Below are 16,546 nucleotides of genomic sequence, written 5' to 3' on the forward strand. Positions count from 1 at the left end.
TTTTTATTTTTTTATAAACACCTTGAAAAGTTGCCAGATATTTTACTTGTCGTTATCGAGCTCAATAAGAATCACGGTATAAATTATGGCCGCGCCAAAAAGCTTAAAAAAATTTAAAAATTATCAGTTGGTTGGAAAAGTAATGAATTATTTTTTTATTAAAAATTAAATAGTATATTGTGTGACATGGGATGAAACAAAACGATTTCAGACCAGGGTGAAGTTGGCTGACATTACCCGCAGTCTGAAATCGTGTTTTATTCCGAGTTACAGAATATTTTTCCTAATTACCTGCATTGGAACTTAAAATTTCAGTGTCGATACAAGTTAATTTAAGATTGATGGTGTCATCAACAATTAGCGTAATACTATTTATTATTGACACTAATTTTTATAAAACTTAATCACAGAACTGTCATTTACATAAAGAAGATTAATGCTTTGAAATGACTATTAAATAAATGACAAGTATCAGAGTTTAAATTAGGAAAGCCTTCAGTCAGCATCGGACTGAAATTATCAACTTTCGACTGGCTATAGTGACACTGAAACTTCAAATTTCGATACTGGTTCCATAAAAATTATATCAATCTTACAGATGTTAATAGACTGGTATTGAGAGAAAACAATCCACCGGCGGTTATTTGTACTTTACGATGCAACAATGTCAGTGAAAATTTTTTAAGCTGTAATAAAAACCAATAAAATAAAAAAATAATTTACATGGAAACAAGACCAGAGTAAAAATTACGGTTTTTTGTGCAAAAACTGGGCCCTCATATAAAAAACTTCAAATATTATAGTTTGCACTTTCATAATTACGACTACTTCTTACAGCAAAAATACCCAGATAGCAAAATGACGTCTTAATAAGTTCTGAATGAGTTTCTACTTTGTGATTTGGACGTCTTATTAAACATTATAAAGAAGTCTTTTAGAAGTTCTCAAGATGTCGAATGAGCCACCTAGCAAACTCAGTAAGACGTCTTTAAAAAGAGTTATTTTTTCTGACTTCGTAAATAAGACTCCATTATGAATTTGCCGTGACTTCTTAAGGAGCTCCTAATTTTGACTTCATAAAGAAATTTTAAAAAATAACATATTTGGACGTCACAAAACTGATGTTTATTTATGGAATCTTCAAGAACTCTTAATTAAGAGTTCTTAAAAATAACACCTTTAAGAAGTCATAGTAAGACTTTTTGAGGACGTCTTCAAAAAGACCAAGTAAAGCAGTCATTCCGATTTAAATACTGTCTAGGTAATTACAATTATAGATACCAAATTTAACAATTTCTAATTTCCCTGATTGAAAGAAACGATTTGTAATGTTAAACTTCCATAAGAATGGCGATTCAAAAGCATTAAAAAGTATTTAAAATTTTTTTTTTCGAATCGTTTAAAATCGTTTCTTTTAATAAGGGTTATATGAAAATGTGTTTGCTATTAAGGTCGAAAAAAGTTTTATATGAAACTGTAATAATTGCGACGTTTTAGAAAGTAATTTTTACAGTTTCGAAGTAGAGGTACTTTGCTAAGATTTGAAACTGTAATAAATTTTGGGCTTACACTCAATTTTTCTACTATTCTTTATTCTATGCAGGTCATATTTGTAATTAAATTTATTACCTCATTTTTTATTTTCATGTTACATTTATACTTTGGAATCAATTTATGAACAATTAAACTGGTTTTATTTATCTGTAAATAATAATAATTATTAAGAATAATAATTAATAATTTGAGTCGAAATTTAAGGCATACTTTGAACCTAAAAGAGAATTGAAAACCTACATTAGAATTTTCAGAACATAATGATTGTAAAAGCTCGAAATGGACCTACTTAGACTTACAAAAGCTTGAACTGAACCTACTTGGACTTCTGGTGGCGTGAATTAGATTTGCATAAACATAAATCGTGAAATGAACGTACCTAGATTTAACAGAACGAAGGACTTGCAAGCAGTTTTACAAAAAGTAAAATTTTTACGAAAAAGTAAAATTGCTAAATTCGCCCCGGGTCGAAAAATTTGATCTGTTTTTAATCAACTAAAAATTTTAAGTTATTTTTATTCAATTTTATTTTTTATTGATATTTAATTAATATGTGAATTTTAATCTAGTTTTGCCCTTACTATTCTTTATTTAGACTATTTTCAGATTTATTTTCAATAATTTTTGGTCTGTTTTTATTCTTATTTAGATCAAAATCAGACTTTTTCTGTCAATTGTTTTTAGTCTGTTTTTGTTTTAATCTAGATCAAAATCAGACTTTTTCTGTCAATTATTTTTAGTCTGATTTTGATCTATATTCGATCAAAAACAGATTAAAATTTTTTTGTTATAATTATAATGATAAATAATATAAAGAAAAAAATTAATGAAAGTTTGATATTTTTTTACACATTGAAATAAAATAATATTTATTTAATAAATAAATTAGCCTCAATTAACATATAGATATTACTTTAAAAAAATTTAACTTTATCCTCCTTCTTTTCTTCTGATAGTGCACCCTAGTAACTGAGACTCTCTTTGAACATACATTCTGAGAATGATCAACTATTTTTCTCTGGCTTCTTCTACCTCCAACTTATTCAATTCCTTATCATCATCTGTTAGATATTTTTATAAATACAGAAATTTATTATTATAAGTTTATATTCAAAATGAAAGAAAATCTTAATTTAAAGAATAATTGGTGAAAAACCTTGCCATTAAAAAATGAATTATTCTAAGGAACTCAAAGATTGTGCGACACTGAGTAATCTTAATTAAAAAAAAAAAATTACGTGACAAAATTTTTTTTCAATTCTTTGCTTCATTAAAAGCGTTATATAAAAGCAATAAATTTGAATTCAACAAATAATTAAGAAAAAAAATTATCATTTCCATTTATGGACAAAATTAATTACTACATGATTTATTAAAAATAACAAGAATGAATAAAGTTCAATTAAACTTACTGCTCATGGAAAGTGATTCGGGATTATCTAGATATAGAGGATTATTTAAATTTTCTTGATATTTGAAACGTGCTGTTGCTATTTCGTATTACAATATCACAGAGGAATATTTCGATACGGTTTTTAATGTCAGAATATTTTTCGATTTTATTCAGTGAATTAAAGAAATTTTTGTTGAGATTTTAACGCCAATTTTACTACTTTCGGTAAATATTATTAATATTCTATCAAGACAACTAAAAAATATAGCTGTCAGATAATCATTAACTGCCGCCATTTTTAAACAAAAGACACTAAATAAATAGTAAACAAAAAAAAATCCATTCTAGACCTTAGAATACTTTTTATAAATTTTTTCTAGACATAAATGAAATTATTATAAGTCCACGATTTAATCTAGTTTTGTCCTTGCACAATTTCAGAACAAAAATTTTTCTAAGTTCCAGAATTAATCTAGTTTTGTCCTTCTGTATCGCAATTGTTTTTTTAAAACAGCAGATCAATACAGCTTAAAATTTTTATAAAAGACCAAAAACAGATCAACTAGTTTAAATACAGACCAATTAGTCCAAATGCAGTGCACTTAGACTAAAATCAGTCCAAATATTTCGACCCGGGGCGGACTACTGGAGAATTGATGCCAGTCATTTCTTCCGTACACTGTGAAAAATTTCCAACAAATTTTACTATGGGTGCATTGTAACCCCGGACCATAAGAAAACTGGTACAAAATTTACAAGTGTCCTATAGTAAACGGTATGCGCAGACGACACAATTGGGACCTATGCGCATACGTTTACTATGGGACACTTGTAAATTTTGCACCACTTTTCTTATGGTCCGGGGTTACAATGCACCCATAGTAAAAGTTAATGGGAATTTTTCACAGTGTAGGATAAATAATAGGGTTCTGTGAATCTTGCTCGAATCGAATATTTCGAAGTTTCGAATAATTTGAAAGATTATAATAGTTCGAAAGTTCGAATAGTCCAAAACTTCCAATAGTTTGAAATATTCGAATAGTTCAAAAATTTTGAATAGTTCGAAATTTTTCCGAATCTTCGGTACTCTCTAAACATGAATAAGTGAAATGAAAATGAATAAGTGAATATTCACTAATTCTCAGTGCAAACCGAACTACTTATTTTAAAAAGTAGTTCGGTTTGCACATCAAATTACTGAATTTTCACCAATTTCACTTACTATGTTTACAAAGTAAATAATATTATTACATCTGAAAAATTTAGTGTTTATGGATTTATTAAATTAAAAAACTATTATATTATTTATATTTGTATCTGAAAATACTCCATATGATCATAAATTAAATGAACACGAAATTTGAAAAAATTCGAACTATTCGAATCTTTCTCTCTAAACATAAATTAATGAAAAGAAATGAATATTTACTAACTCCAAGTCCAAACCGAACCACTAACTTTAAAAAGTGGTTTGATTGACACTTAGATTTAGTGAATATTCACTTATTTTACTTATTCATATTTACAAAGTTCGAAGTATTCAGATCTTTTGAATCTTCGAGGCGAATCTCGAATCGAATTGTTCGTCTATTTGCACACCCCTATGTAAAAAATTCTGAGTTTCTTCGTTTTATGATACATGTCTTCATAGGTCTAATTAACGCCTTTGTAAGTCTACAAATTGGTTAATTTCAAGCTTTTACAATGATTATCACAAAAAGTCTACCGTTGATTTTCAATGGTCATTCAGGTTCAAAGTGTGCCTTCAATTTCTACGGGATAATAATACTAGACGGAGAGAAAATTATGGTAACAGTTACAATATATTATGGAAATGGTTCCCATACTGCATGGTAACCGGTTTTTTTCAAATGTTGATTATAGGAACGGCACCCATATATATTATGGTAATCATTCCTATAATTATGGGTATAATTCCCATATGGTATCGGAATAGTTCCTATGGAATCATGGTAATCGTTACCATGTAACTATGATAATAGTTACCATAATATTATGGTAATAATTCCCATACACTATGGTAATGATTACCATAATATTGTGGTAATGGTTACCATAATATTATTGTAATGGTTACGATGATATTACAGTAAGCATTACCATAATATAATGGTAACTGTTACCATAATATTTAGAAATTATAATAAATTTTTTTTTTGTAATAAGTGTTTTTTTTTGTATACTTAAAACTTTGTAATATACAAAAAAAAACGCTTCTTACAAAAAAAATTCGTCTATCGGTTGACCCTACGGGCCAGCCCCAAAACTTCCCGCTGTGTTCGAGTTCCTTAAGCTCGAAAACATCGCTGTACATACATTTTCGAGTTCTTCGAGCTCGAAAATACTTATGTATACCATTATTTTCGAAAATAACCATGTTTAGCATTTCTTTCTCCCACGATATCTCTCGAACAAATTATCCAATTTTGATGTTTGAGGTGGCAATTGACGCGTTTCAATAGATTCTAAAGCTGAAAAGATTTCGGAATCATTTTGTAGAGTTGTTTCAAAGATATTCGTAAAAAAACTATTTTTCACCATTTCTTTCTCCCGCGATAACTCTCGAACGAATTATCCGATTGAGATGGCTAAGGCGGCAATCGACGCGTTTTATTTTGTTCTACAGCTGATCAGATTTCGAAATTGATCGTATTAGTTGTTTCTGAAAAATCAATGGAAAACTAAAAAAAAAAAATTTGGAATTAATCGCGTCAGTCGTTTCGAAAATATTTAGAAAAAACCGTTTTTTACCATTTCTTTCTCCCGCGATAACTCTCGAACGAATTATCCGATTGAGATGGCTAAGGCGGCAATCGACGCGTTTTATTTTGTTCTACAGCTGATCAGATTTCGAAATTGATCGTATTAGTTGTTTCTGAAAAATCAATGGAAAACTAAAAAAAAAAAATTTGGAATTAATCGCGTCAGTCGTTTCGAAAATATTTAGAAAAAACCGTTTTTTACCATTTCTTTCTCCCGCGATAACTCTCGAACGAATTTCCCGATTTCAATGTTTGAAGTGGCAATCAACGCGTTTCATTGAGTACTAGAGCTGATCAGATTTTTAAGTCGATCGTATAAGTCGTTTTTGAGAAATCAATAAGAAACTCAAAAGAAAATTTTTTTTTTTTCGTAATTCGCAAATATTTTCGAGTCTATTCGATCAAACGATCTGAAATTTTTAGGAAAGTTGATGGCCAGCAATCTCTTTCGATTTCCACCTTAACCATCCAAATCGATTCATTAGTTCAAAAGTTACAATGAGTTTACATACATACACACACACACACATACATACACACACTCGGACATCATTCTAACGATAGTCAGAATAGCTTCCTAGGACCTCAAAACGTCGACATCTGATGAAAACTCGATTTTCGAAAATCGCGGTGAAAACAATAACTTCCCGAAATTTTTGAAAATCGTCGATTTTCTTAGCGGGAAGTTAAAAAAATTATTATAATTTCTAAATATTATAGGAATTATTACCATAATATTATGATAACCATTCCCATACTATTATGTTAACTGTTCCCATAATATTATGGTAATCGTTACCATAATATTATGGTAACGGTTACCATAATATCATGGCAATAATTTCCATATATTATGGGAATGATTACCATAATATTATGGTAACCATTACCATAATATGATGGTTATGTTTATAATAATATTATAGGAATAGTTACCATAATATATAGGTCTTATTCCCATACACACTTAGGAACCATTACAATGTGGTTATAGGATCGGTTACTATTTGCTTGTGGGAACTATTCCTATGAGTATGGTAATCATTACCATGATTCTTTCACTTGCGATATGGAAACTTTTACCATAATGATAGGAATTGTTCCCATACTTATGGAAACTTTTCCCAGAAAGTATGGGTCTATATCCCATAATCCCAAGTAATCATTACCATAACGCCATGGGATGATATTTCATAAACGTACTAGGAACAGTTACCATAATTTTCTCTCCGTGTAAATACCAACTTGTTTATCAATTATTGTAACACAAGTTGTCAGTACAATAATTGGATACAAATGTTCCAGCATAAAAAAAAAACAGTAACTATTATCGACCGTAAATATCTCACTTTTTTCACCCAGAAAACTCGATATTATAAATAAATAAAATCCATAAATAATAACAATGCAATAATATATCAAAACAAGTAAAATAGATCGCGAATAAAATTTACCAACGCGAATCAACACTTTGTATACACAAACATGTCCTTTCTCTAGATTTTTAATCCTTTTAAAATCATTTTCGTCACTATTCATTATTATCATAAACAAATTACTTTCATACTCATTATTACTTTTTTTCAACCGCGAAAATAATTCATTCAATGAACTTAGTTTTGAACAAATAACAAATAAAACAATAATATACTGTATCAATGATAAATCAATAATTATCGTAGTTATCAAATTTTTAATTACTATTAATTGCAATTTAAAATTACCTTTAATTAATTCTAGTATCACTACAGCAATTATAATTAATAATTGTATTATTACAATAAAAGATAATAAATATTTTTTAATTGATTTTTTATAATTTAATTTTGTAAAAAAAAAATTTTCTATTAACAAAAAGTCATTGATTATTTTTACCGCCGACTTTTGTTTTAAATTATAGATAATTAATGTTACTATGATGGAAACACTTCGGAAAATTATTATGAACTCACGTACAAATTTATTTAAATGAGTAATCGAATTATCGCCTATTGATAATAAATCGATACTTGTCGAGTAAATAAAATAAATTATTAATAAAAAATTATAAGCAAAGCCTCTGAGTGAAACTGAAGCTTTTATGTCGTAATTATTTTTATCATGCGTTAGATTTTTTATTTTAATCAAAAAAGGCGCGAGTCCAAGTAATTTGAATATTATGATAATCGCGCGAATTATCAATAGATTTAAAAATTTTAATTTACTGGCCACTGTCATATTTTATTTTTCTGGGTTATTTGAAAAACTAAGTTTAAGTACTAAATTGTTTGTTGTAAACTTGATTGATAGATAGACAACCAAACATGGTGAGAAGTAAAATAAATGTGGGGGTGAATAATTTATTTGATAAATATTTAATTTAAATGTCGAGTTTTACTACTACTATTATTGTTTATTGTAAAAAAATTATGTGAATAGATTATTATGTAGAAAAGAAAATATTAATGACAACAGTTTCGCATTTTCATATTTATTACAATTTTCGGTGAACATTTATGTGAAATACATCAAATAAAGATATTTTTGAGATTTTTATTTCCACAGATACAGAAAAAATGTAGAATATTAATGGATGTTAGAACAAAAGTACAAAATTCACATATATTTATAACTATTTAAATAAACTAATTACTTTATTTTCCTTGTTTTTTAATACTAACTTCACTCAACACTTTTCAAGCCTTAGGTAATTGAAATTGCAAAATTATCGTCAAAAACGTCAACATTGTATTGAAAATCTAAAAAAAACACACTTATTAAAATTGAATTACTCGTGATAATAAGTCACGTTTTATTAAATAACTTACCGAAGTCAAAAGAGTGCCATCGAGAGAAAATAATTCACAAGCTGTTATTTTAATCTTACGATGTAATAGTTCCACTGAAAATTCCTCCATCTGCAAAAAAAAATTTTACACACTTTTTTATACTTAGTTGATGGCGGCCAATTATTTTTTCTTTTCTTATAAATACACTAATTACCTCATTTTTAATTTCTTTCTCCGTTTCTTCATCGTCTATTATCGTGTGAATTATGTCACCAGTCTTCTCCATCTAATATAAATCAAGTAAAAATGTATAATTTTCAACAATCAATTTATTTATTAAATTTTACTTTTTGACAAATTGTCAAACTCAAATTTCGTTAATGAACTATAATTCTTTTAATTTTTTAAAGAAGTGACATTTTAATAAAAGTAGAATGAGGATATTGCTGTAGTAACTGAAATGAGGAGGGGATTCGTTGCTATGGTAACGGTGTAAGAGAAGTGAATGTTGCCATAGCAACCCTGCAAGAGTGGGGAGATGTTGCCATAGCAACAGTGGGAAAGGGGCGTTACCATAGCAACTGAATGAGAGTGGGGAGTTACCATAGCAACTGCATGGGAGTAGGCGGGGCGTCATCATAGCAGCTGAATGAGAGTGTGGGGTTACCATAGCAACCTAATGGGAGTGGGAAATATTGCCATAGCAGCAGTACGAGAGAGAGAGAAACATTATTACAGCAAATATTGCTTTTCAAATATTATTAAAGTAAAAGTAAGAAATAAATTAAATATTAGAAAAAAAATATCATCTAATCAACAAACCTCAGATATATTTTTACTAATATAACTAGTAATATATATAATAGGAATAACAGAGTTAATCATCCATAGTGACTGAAGTATATATCCATTCGTCGTCATATTAACCGATGATAGAATTTTTAATACTAATAAATAAAAACTGTACGTTACTGAAGCATAAAAATGTACAACAATGACCAGCATGGGCTTTGAATAGTATCCCGTTATTTTTTTCAAAACATGATAGATCTCACGATTTGTTTCACGGAGTAAAACTAATTCTCTGAAACTATGTCTATTTTTCTCAATTTCATATTCAGTAACACACTCGTTTTTCTTAGTTACTCTTTTAAATGACTTATTAACAATTTTAAATAAATTGAATGTTATTATCAACAAATTCGTATACGAAATTACCGTAGTTGCAATAACAAGTGTCGGTACTGTGTGAACAAGAGTAGATAATTTCAAGTAACCATCCGCGTAAATCTCAGATATAAAAAGCATCAGCGTGACTGTTATTTGAAATATTAAAATCAATAATGTGATATTGTTATATTTTATTTTATGGACCAGTACATTCAAGCGTAAGTTATTTTGGACTTGTAACAATTGCGTTATTATTTCAATATATTTTTTTTGTTTAAAACAAAAAGACAAAATAATGGCTGTGTAAATAGAATTTTCGATTATTGTTAAACTTGTCCGTGCGAAACGATCGATAGTAGGTAAATTTTTATGTTTGCTCGGCAGAGTAAAAATGTAGATTGTTGATAAAAAATACACAGATAATATTAAATTATAAAGTGACCCTATGAATGAGTAATTAAATGCTACTTTCAATTGTTGCCTCTTGTTTGTTACTGTTGGCATTATTTCTGTAGTAAATGGCGCGAGTCCGAGTAATTTAAATATTATTATCATTGTTCGTATTAATTTTACTTGATGTTTAGTGTAATTTAATATGAAAATCATTTTTTTCTATAAACACCAAATTGATTGATATAAATATATGTCAATATATATGTCAACAGTAAATGATAGAAATTATACTGAAAAAAAATTTACATTTCAATCGTGACTGTTTTTTTTTTTTAGAAAACGCAAGATGACTCGTAAAAAAAATAATTACTGGATCTGTCTGTTTATCGAATTTATGAAAATTTTTATTGATGATAAATTAAGTAAAAACGTATTCCCTTGTGATAACTAGATATGATAAACTGAAAGATGAATTAATGAAATATGTCTGATTAAACTCAGATAAACGCCCGTATGAAAATAACATATATGGTGAAAACTTGTGTAAAAACATATGATAAATATCAGAAAATATATGTAGTGAATTTAACTATATTTTCTGATATATTTTTTTTTATATTAAAAAATATAATATTCATCATATACGAGTCCGTATATGTTTAGTATATATAAAATATATATGTCAATCACATACAAAAAATATATTTTCATCATATATGAAAATATATATTCTTGTCATATACAAAAACTATATTTTTTTCATACATAAAAATATATATTTCTATCATATATGAAAAATATATTCTGATCATATATAAAAACATATATTTATATTGTGTATAGAAAAAAAAGTTTCTTATTCGTATGATCTACTCCAATTAAATTAGATTTGAATTTTAATATACTCTTTAAATTGCAGATAAAATTTTCAAAATTAGTTAATTTGACGCAAATATATATATAATCATATACATATATATACACCGAATAAGATATATGCTAAAATATAACAAAAAAAATATATGTGCCATATATAATATAAATTATATGCTACCATATATTTCATTTCATATAAAAATTTTATATTTTTTGAATATAAAAGGAAATATATCAATACAATATATTATAAGATAAATGTGAATGTATATATGGCTTAATATAAAAAACATATAAGTTACATATATGGAATACATATATTTAATACTGTATATATTTTTATATTAAATCGGTGAAAATCTCTATATGATTTTTTATAATATACAATATAATATATCATATATTTTTTGTTGCAAACATATACGATTTTATATATTTTAACCATATATTGTTTTTTCATACGGGCGAGTTGTAATAAGCAAGACGGACATGAAGCTCTGCAGATATAAATATGAGACGTGTGAGTAAAAAATTTATGACATTAATTGTATAGAAAATATAATTATTGTTAATGAAGGGCAAAATAAAATTTTATTTACTGGAAATATTATTTTATTAGAGTAATGCAGATTATTTGCAGGTATATGTTCAATTTGTTCGGAACACTCGGGTATATATATTAATATTCTATGTATAAAAATTTTATTTAATAGATTTAAAAATTTCTATGGCTCCAATAAACATTCAAGTATCATTTAAAATTATTTTTACAATAATTGTGTACTTGGATTATTGTTAATTTAGGTAATTAGTGCAACATACATGACCCTTAGAGGCATATTGTCCTGGTTAAATATCGAATATTTTTGTTATCTTGTAAGTTTATGCGGGATATGAGTTTTTAAAAACTATTATTAGACATTTTGTTGAAAGGAAAAATGAATTAAAATAGAAAATTTTTATGGGTTTATTTAAAAAAGTTTTAATAAATATGAGGACTGGACACTGTTGCGTAAAAACTTGTGGCACGATTTTGGTGATAAATGCCGCAGTCTGTCTCCATGGTCCGCGCGAAAGTGTGGGATTAGTGTGCGTTGGACGGCAGCGCCACTATCAATAACGTCAGATTATTGAAACTCTTTACTCGTTTTCGTAAAAAGTAATACGCGATAAATTTTGTCAAGATGACTGAAACATCTGTGTCTCCGGCTCCCGTTGAAGAAAAGACTGTTGCCAAGGTCGACGCTCCTAAAAAAGCAGCACCGAAAGCCAGAAAACCATCGGCCAAACCAACCCATCCGAGCACTGCTGATATGGTTAAAACTGCCATCAAAACTCTTGGTGAACGTGGAGGTTCATCTCTTCAGGCCATCAAAAAGTACATCGCTGCAACCTACAAGGTCGACGTTGAAAAACAAGCGCCGTTCATCAAGAAATTCTTGAAGGGAGCCGTCACCAAGGGAACCCTGGTTCAAACCAAAGGAAAAGGTGCTTCTGGATCATTCAAACTTGCCGTCGAAAAAGCTGCATCCAAACTAAAAGCAACTAGTGTGAAAAAAGCTGCACCGAAGAAACCTGCAGCGGCCAAGAAACCAGCAGTCAAGAAGACTTCCGGTGAAGCCAAAGCTCCAGCCAAGAAAGCCACTGCTCCTAAAAAAGCAGCAGTTAAGAAACCAGCTGCAGCAAAAAAACCAGTAGCTGCCAAAGCACCAGCTAAACCTAAATCTGCTGCACCAAAGGCCAAGAAAGCAGTCAAAGGTCCAACAGCTAAACCTAAATCACCTAAACCTAAGAAGGTCGCTGCACCAAAAACACCTAAAGCTGCAGCCAGGAAAGCACCTGCAGTCAGAAAATAAATCTTCAATTCATCGTTATAAATTAAAACAAAAAACGGCCCTTTTCAGGGCCAAACAAATTTTTCAAAACGTAAAATACTCTTCGAGATTATTTGAATTCAGTTTAAGTTATCGATAACCCGCAATATTCCTCTCTTTAATCCTTAACAATTACATTTAGTAAATAAGTTTATTTAACATTATGATATCCTCTACATAAATTTTGATAATTTTACTCAATTCCTTAGACAAATGACCAAGTTTCTTTTGATACTTCAGATTTTTAATGATGATCATATTAATTGAGCAACAATATTGTTAATGTAGCTTTAAATTCTCATCTCGCTCCATATTTCCGGTTTGATTATTTAAAATAAATGTTTTAAAAATGACAAGTAATTTTATAAAAAATAATGGGTTTGCTTCTGTAAATTTGAAAATGTCAATAGAACGCTAGTAATTATTACCAAAATTAATTAAAATATAGATTCAAATATTTAAATATGTTAGATTCAGTAAGACAGATTACGTAATTATTTTCATTAATTTTCAAGTCAGTAAAACCAATATTTTACAGAACCCTAAAAAACCTTAAGTAAATTTATGCTTTTGAAATTTGCAAGAATTAATGACTTGCTATGTGCAGATAATTTTCTTGGTCATAGACAATAAAAAAATTGAATTACTTGACACTGAAAATGTAAGTAGATGTTTGCGAACGCTGGAAGTAGATGATCGGATATTGATATTAAATGAATTGAGGTAAAATTTTTATTAAGCTAGTGTCAGTGAGGATTGAAAATGACAACTTGATTATTTTTCACGTATAAAAAATTTGGTGGCCCTGAAAAGGGCCGTTTTGTTTGATATAAGCAGAGTCGAGTGATGAAATTAACCTCCAAAACCGTAAAGAGTACGGCCTTGACGTTTCAGAGCGTAGACAACGTCCATGGCAGTGACGGTCTTACGTTTGGCGTGCTCGGTGTAGGTGACTGCGTCACGGATGACGTTTTCAAGGAAGACTTTGAGAACTCCACGGGTTTCTTCGTAGATCAGACCAGAGATACGCTTGACTCCACCACGACGAGCCAGACGACGGATAGCTGGTTTGGTGATTCCCTGGATGTTGTCACGAAGAACTTTACGATGACGCTTGGCTCCTCCTTTTCCCAATCCTTTTCCTCCTTTGCCACGGCCAGTCATTGTCACGAGTTGAAAAAAGCGGAGACGTTCACTCGACGAGAGTCAGAGAATTTATGAGTTCGAAATCCAAAATAGCCGTATTTAAGCACTTTCTTACGATTTCCCTCTCTGCTTGATTCCAACGAAGCGGTCAATTTTTCTCCCGCTTTTCGATTTGAACCAATCGCAGAGACGTTCGCTAAATTATTCCCCTCTACCGAAAACTAACGAATCAGAATGCGCCACGCGGCGAGAAAGTTGACAAAAAGGCGAAAACGGGCGCCATTTTTTTAATTCGTCCGAATCTCTTGAACGTATCGTCACGTTAATTCTCTCGCTAACTTGCAATGGCTCGTACTAAGCAAACTGCGCGTAAATCAACTGGTGGAAAGGCTCCACGTAAACAATTGGCTACCAAAGCCGCTCGTAAGAGTGCGCCAGCCACCGGAGGAGTCAAGAAGCCTCATCGTTACCGTCCCGGCACAGTAGCTCTCCGTGAAATTCGTCGCTACCAGAAGAGCACGGAACTTCTCATCCGTAAACTGCCATTCCAACGCCTGGTTCGTGAAATCGCTCAAGATTTCAAGACTGATCTCCGGTTCCAGAGTTCAGCTGTGATGGCTCTCCAGGAAGCCAGTGAGGCCTACTTAGTTGGTCTCTTTGAAGACACCAACCTCTGCGCCATCCACGCCAAGCGTGTCACCATCATGCCCAAGGACATCCAGTTGGCTCGTCGTATCCGAGGAGAACGTGCTTAAGTTATTTTAACATCAAAAACCAATAAACCAAACGGCCCTTTTCAGGGCCATCAAATTTTTCATACGAAGAAAATTTTTTGAGTTCTCACGATTACGTCCCTTCAAACCTATACCCCGCCACTTAATTTTTTTCTTAACTTGTAATATTTTCGTTTACCTTAAAAATGAATTTTACCAATGTCCCATATATGTATCAATTTTGATGATTATTACAACTTATTTTCTCACTTTCAAATGTGCGAATTGTCATCAAAATCGAATTGTCTTGACCATTTACTGCTTTCTGATTCGTTCAAAGCTACCGACATAATTATTATTGTTATAATATTCCATCAGTTAGCTCGATCCAATCACAGCTCAGCAAATATTGCCTTTACTCCTATAAATTTTTCCATTGACTCGTAGATACCGACGCAGTCAAAATTCTTTTTTTTTTTTTTTTATCGGAACCTGCGACATCAAAATCGATTATTTCTATTCATAAAAATTTCCATCTATGCCTGAAAATTATTTCCTTAAAATATTAATTTTCAACTTGAGATACGCGAATTATTTTAATTTTAAGTTCCAAGACAAATTATTTATTTATGGTTGCATCAAACTTTTGAATTAACATTAGGATAATTATGAATTTGAATTAAAGCTTTATTGTAATTTAAATAATAAGAGAATACAAATTTCAACTGGAAAATTATTTTGAGCTGGTAGTAAAATTGTGGACAACTTGCGACACTTAAGCCAGAAAATTTTGAGTTATTACTTACGCTCAAGCAAATACATTTTTATTTCAGTTTCAAATTTTAAATGTTAATATTTTTCCGGGGGCTTTAATATTTTTTTATTTAGGCTGCATTAAAAAAGTTATAAGAAATAAATAAAGTCAAATAAAAAAAATTTAATGTGACTGATCTATTGCCAAAGAAATAATTATTTAATTAACATTTTTAATGACCAGAAAAATATGATTTTTTGAATGGACTGTTTATAAATTTTGGTTGGTAAATATAAACTTGGTAATTATTTTTTTTATTTTTTATAGTTTTTAAAAAAATCTATATCTTGTTGCTTATAAATTGAATATTTGTTATTGGAGAATGATTTTGAAGATTCATCATTCGCTATCAAAATTTTTACATACACGGAGAAAAAATTATGGTAACTGTTCCTAATACGTTTATGAAATATCATCCCATACCGTTATGGGAATGATTACTTGGGATTATGGGATATAGACCCATACTTTTTGGGAAGGTTTCTATAAATATGGTAATAATTCCTATCATTATGGTAACAGTTCCCATATCGCATGTGAAAGAATCATGGTAATGATTACCATACTCATAGGAATATTTCCCATAAGCAAATAGGAACCAATCCTATAACCACATTGTAACAGTTCCTAAGCGTATATGGTAATGGTTACCATAATATTATGGGAATTATTACCATAATATTATGGGAATGGTTACCATAATATTATGGGAATGGTTACCATTTTATTGTAATATAGTTTCACAAAAAGGTTAAATACACAAAAAAAATGCTTATTACAAAAAAAAATAATTATAATTTCTAAATATTATGGTAACCATTCCTATAATATTATGGTAACCATTCCCATAATATTATGGTAACCATTTCCATAATATTAAGGTAACCATTCCCATAATATTATGGTAACTATTCCCATAATATTATGGTAACTGTTCCTATAATATTATGGTAACCATTCCCATAATATTATGGTAACTGTTCCTATAATATTATGGTAACGATTACCATAATATTATAGTAACCATTACCATAGGTACATAGTAACGATTACCATAATTGC

General features: G+C 29.6%; 4 protein-coding genes across 4 annotated transcripts; 2 read left to right on the plus strand and 2 right to left on the minus strand.

Annotated features, from left to right (window-relative positions):
- Positions 1-6: 6 nt before the first annotated feature.
- On the minus strand, positions 7-7,049 carry LOC103580207 (putative gustatory receptor 28b). Its single transcript, XM_008561879.1, has 4 exons — positions 6,976-7,049; positions 1,630-1,701; positions 597-686; positions 7-102 (listed from the first exon to the last, which is right to left on the minus strand). The coding sequence occupies exons 1-4, from the start codon at positions 7,036-7,038 to the stop codon at positions 43-45; spliced, it is 285 nt and encodes a 94-aa protein (XP_008560101.1). The 5' UTR covers positions 7,039-7,049; the 3' UTR covers positions 7-42.
- Positions 7,050-12,049: 5,000 nt separating this feature from the next.
- LOC128667293 (histone H1-like) lies at positions 12,050-13,218 on the plus strand. Its single transcript, XM_053736855.1, has one exon. The coding sequence runs from the start codon at positions 12,122-12,124 to the stop codon at positions 12,791-12,793; it is 672 nt and encodes a 223-aa protein (XP_053592830.1). The 5' UTR covers positions 12,050-12,121; the 3' UTR covers positions 12,794-13,218.
- Positions 13,219-13,310: 92 nt separating this feature from the next.
- On the minus strand, positions 13,311-14,001 carry LOC128667254 (histone H4). Its single transcript, XM_053736856.1, has one exon. The coding sequence runs from the start codon at positions 13,973-13,975 to the stop codon at positions 13,664-13,666; it is 312 nt and encodes a 103-aa protein (XP_053592831.1). The 5' UTR covers positions 13,976-14,001; the 3' UTR covers positions 13,311-13,663.
- A 266-nt stretch (positions 14,002-14,267) lies between these two features.
- On the plus strand, positions 14,268-15,068 carry LOC103576973 (histone H3). Its single transcript, XM_014444267.2, has one exon. It carries the CDS (start codon positions 14,302-14,304, stop codon positions 14,710-14,712), a length of 411 nt encoding a protein of 136 aa, XP_014299753.2. The 5' UTR covers positions 14,268-14,301; the 3' UTR covers positions 14,713-15,068.
- Positions 15,069-16,546: the final 1,478 nt, after the last annotated feature.

This window comes from Microplitis demolitor, chromosome 2 (assembly GCF_026212275.2).
Source record: "Microplitis demolitor isolate Queensland-Clemson2020A chromosome 2, iyMicDemo2.1a, whole genome shotgun sequence".
NCBI lineage: Eukaryota > Metazoa > Arthropoda > Insecta > Hymenoptera > Braconidae > Microplitis > Microplitis demolitor.

Bases quoted from the DNA above. Each gene is read 5' to 3' on its own strand.
- LOC128667254 (XM_053736856.1), bottom strand. From the start codon at position 13,975: ATGACTGGCCGTGGCAAAGGAGGAAAAGGATTGGGAAAAGGAGGAGCC.
- LOC128667293 (XM_053736855.1), top strand. From the start codon at position 12,122: ATGACTGAAACATCTGTGTCTCCGGCTCCCGTTGAAGAAAAGACTGTT.
- LOC103576973 (XM_014444267.2), top strand. From the start codon at position 14,302: ATGGCTCGTACTAAGCAAACTGCGCGTAAATCAACTGGTGGAAAGGCT.
- LOC103580207 (XM_008561879.1), bottom strand. From the start codon at position 7,038: ATGCTGGAACATTTGTATCCAATTATTGTACTGACAACTTGTGTTACA. The intron at 687-1,629 runs GTAATAAATTTA...TTTTTATTACAG, and splicing joins ACATGAAAATAAAAAATGAG to CTTAAAAAATTTTCACTGAC. The intron at 103-596 runs GTAAGATTGATA...AATTTTTTTAAG, and splicing joins ATACCAGTCTATTAACATCT to CTTTTTGGCGCGGCCATAAT.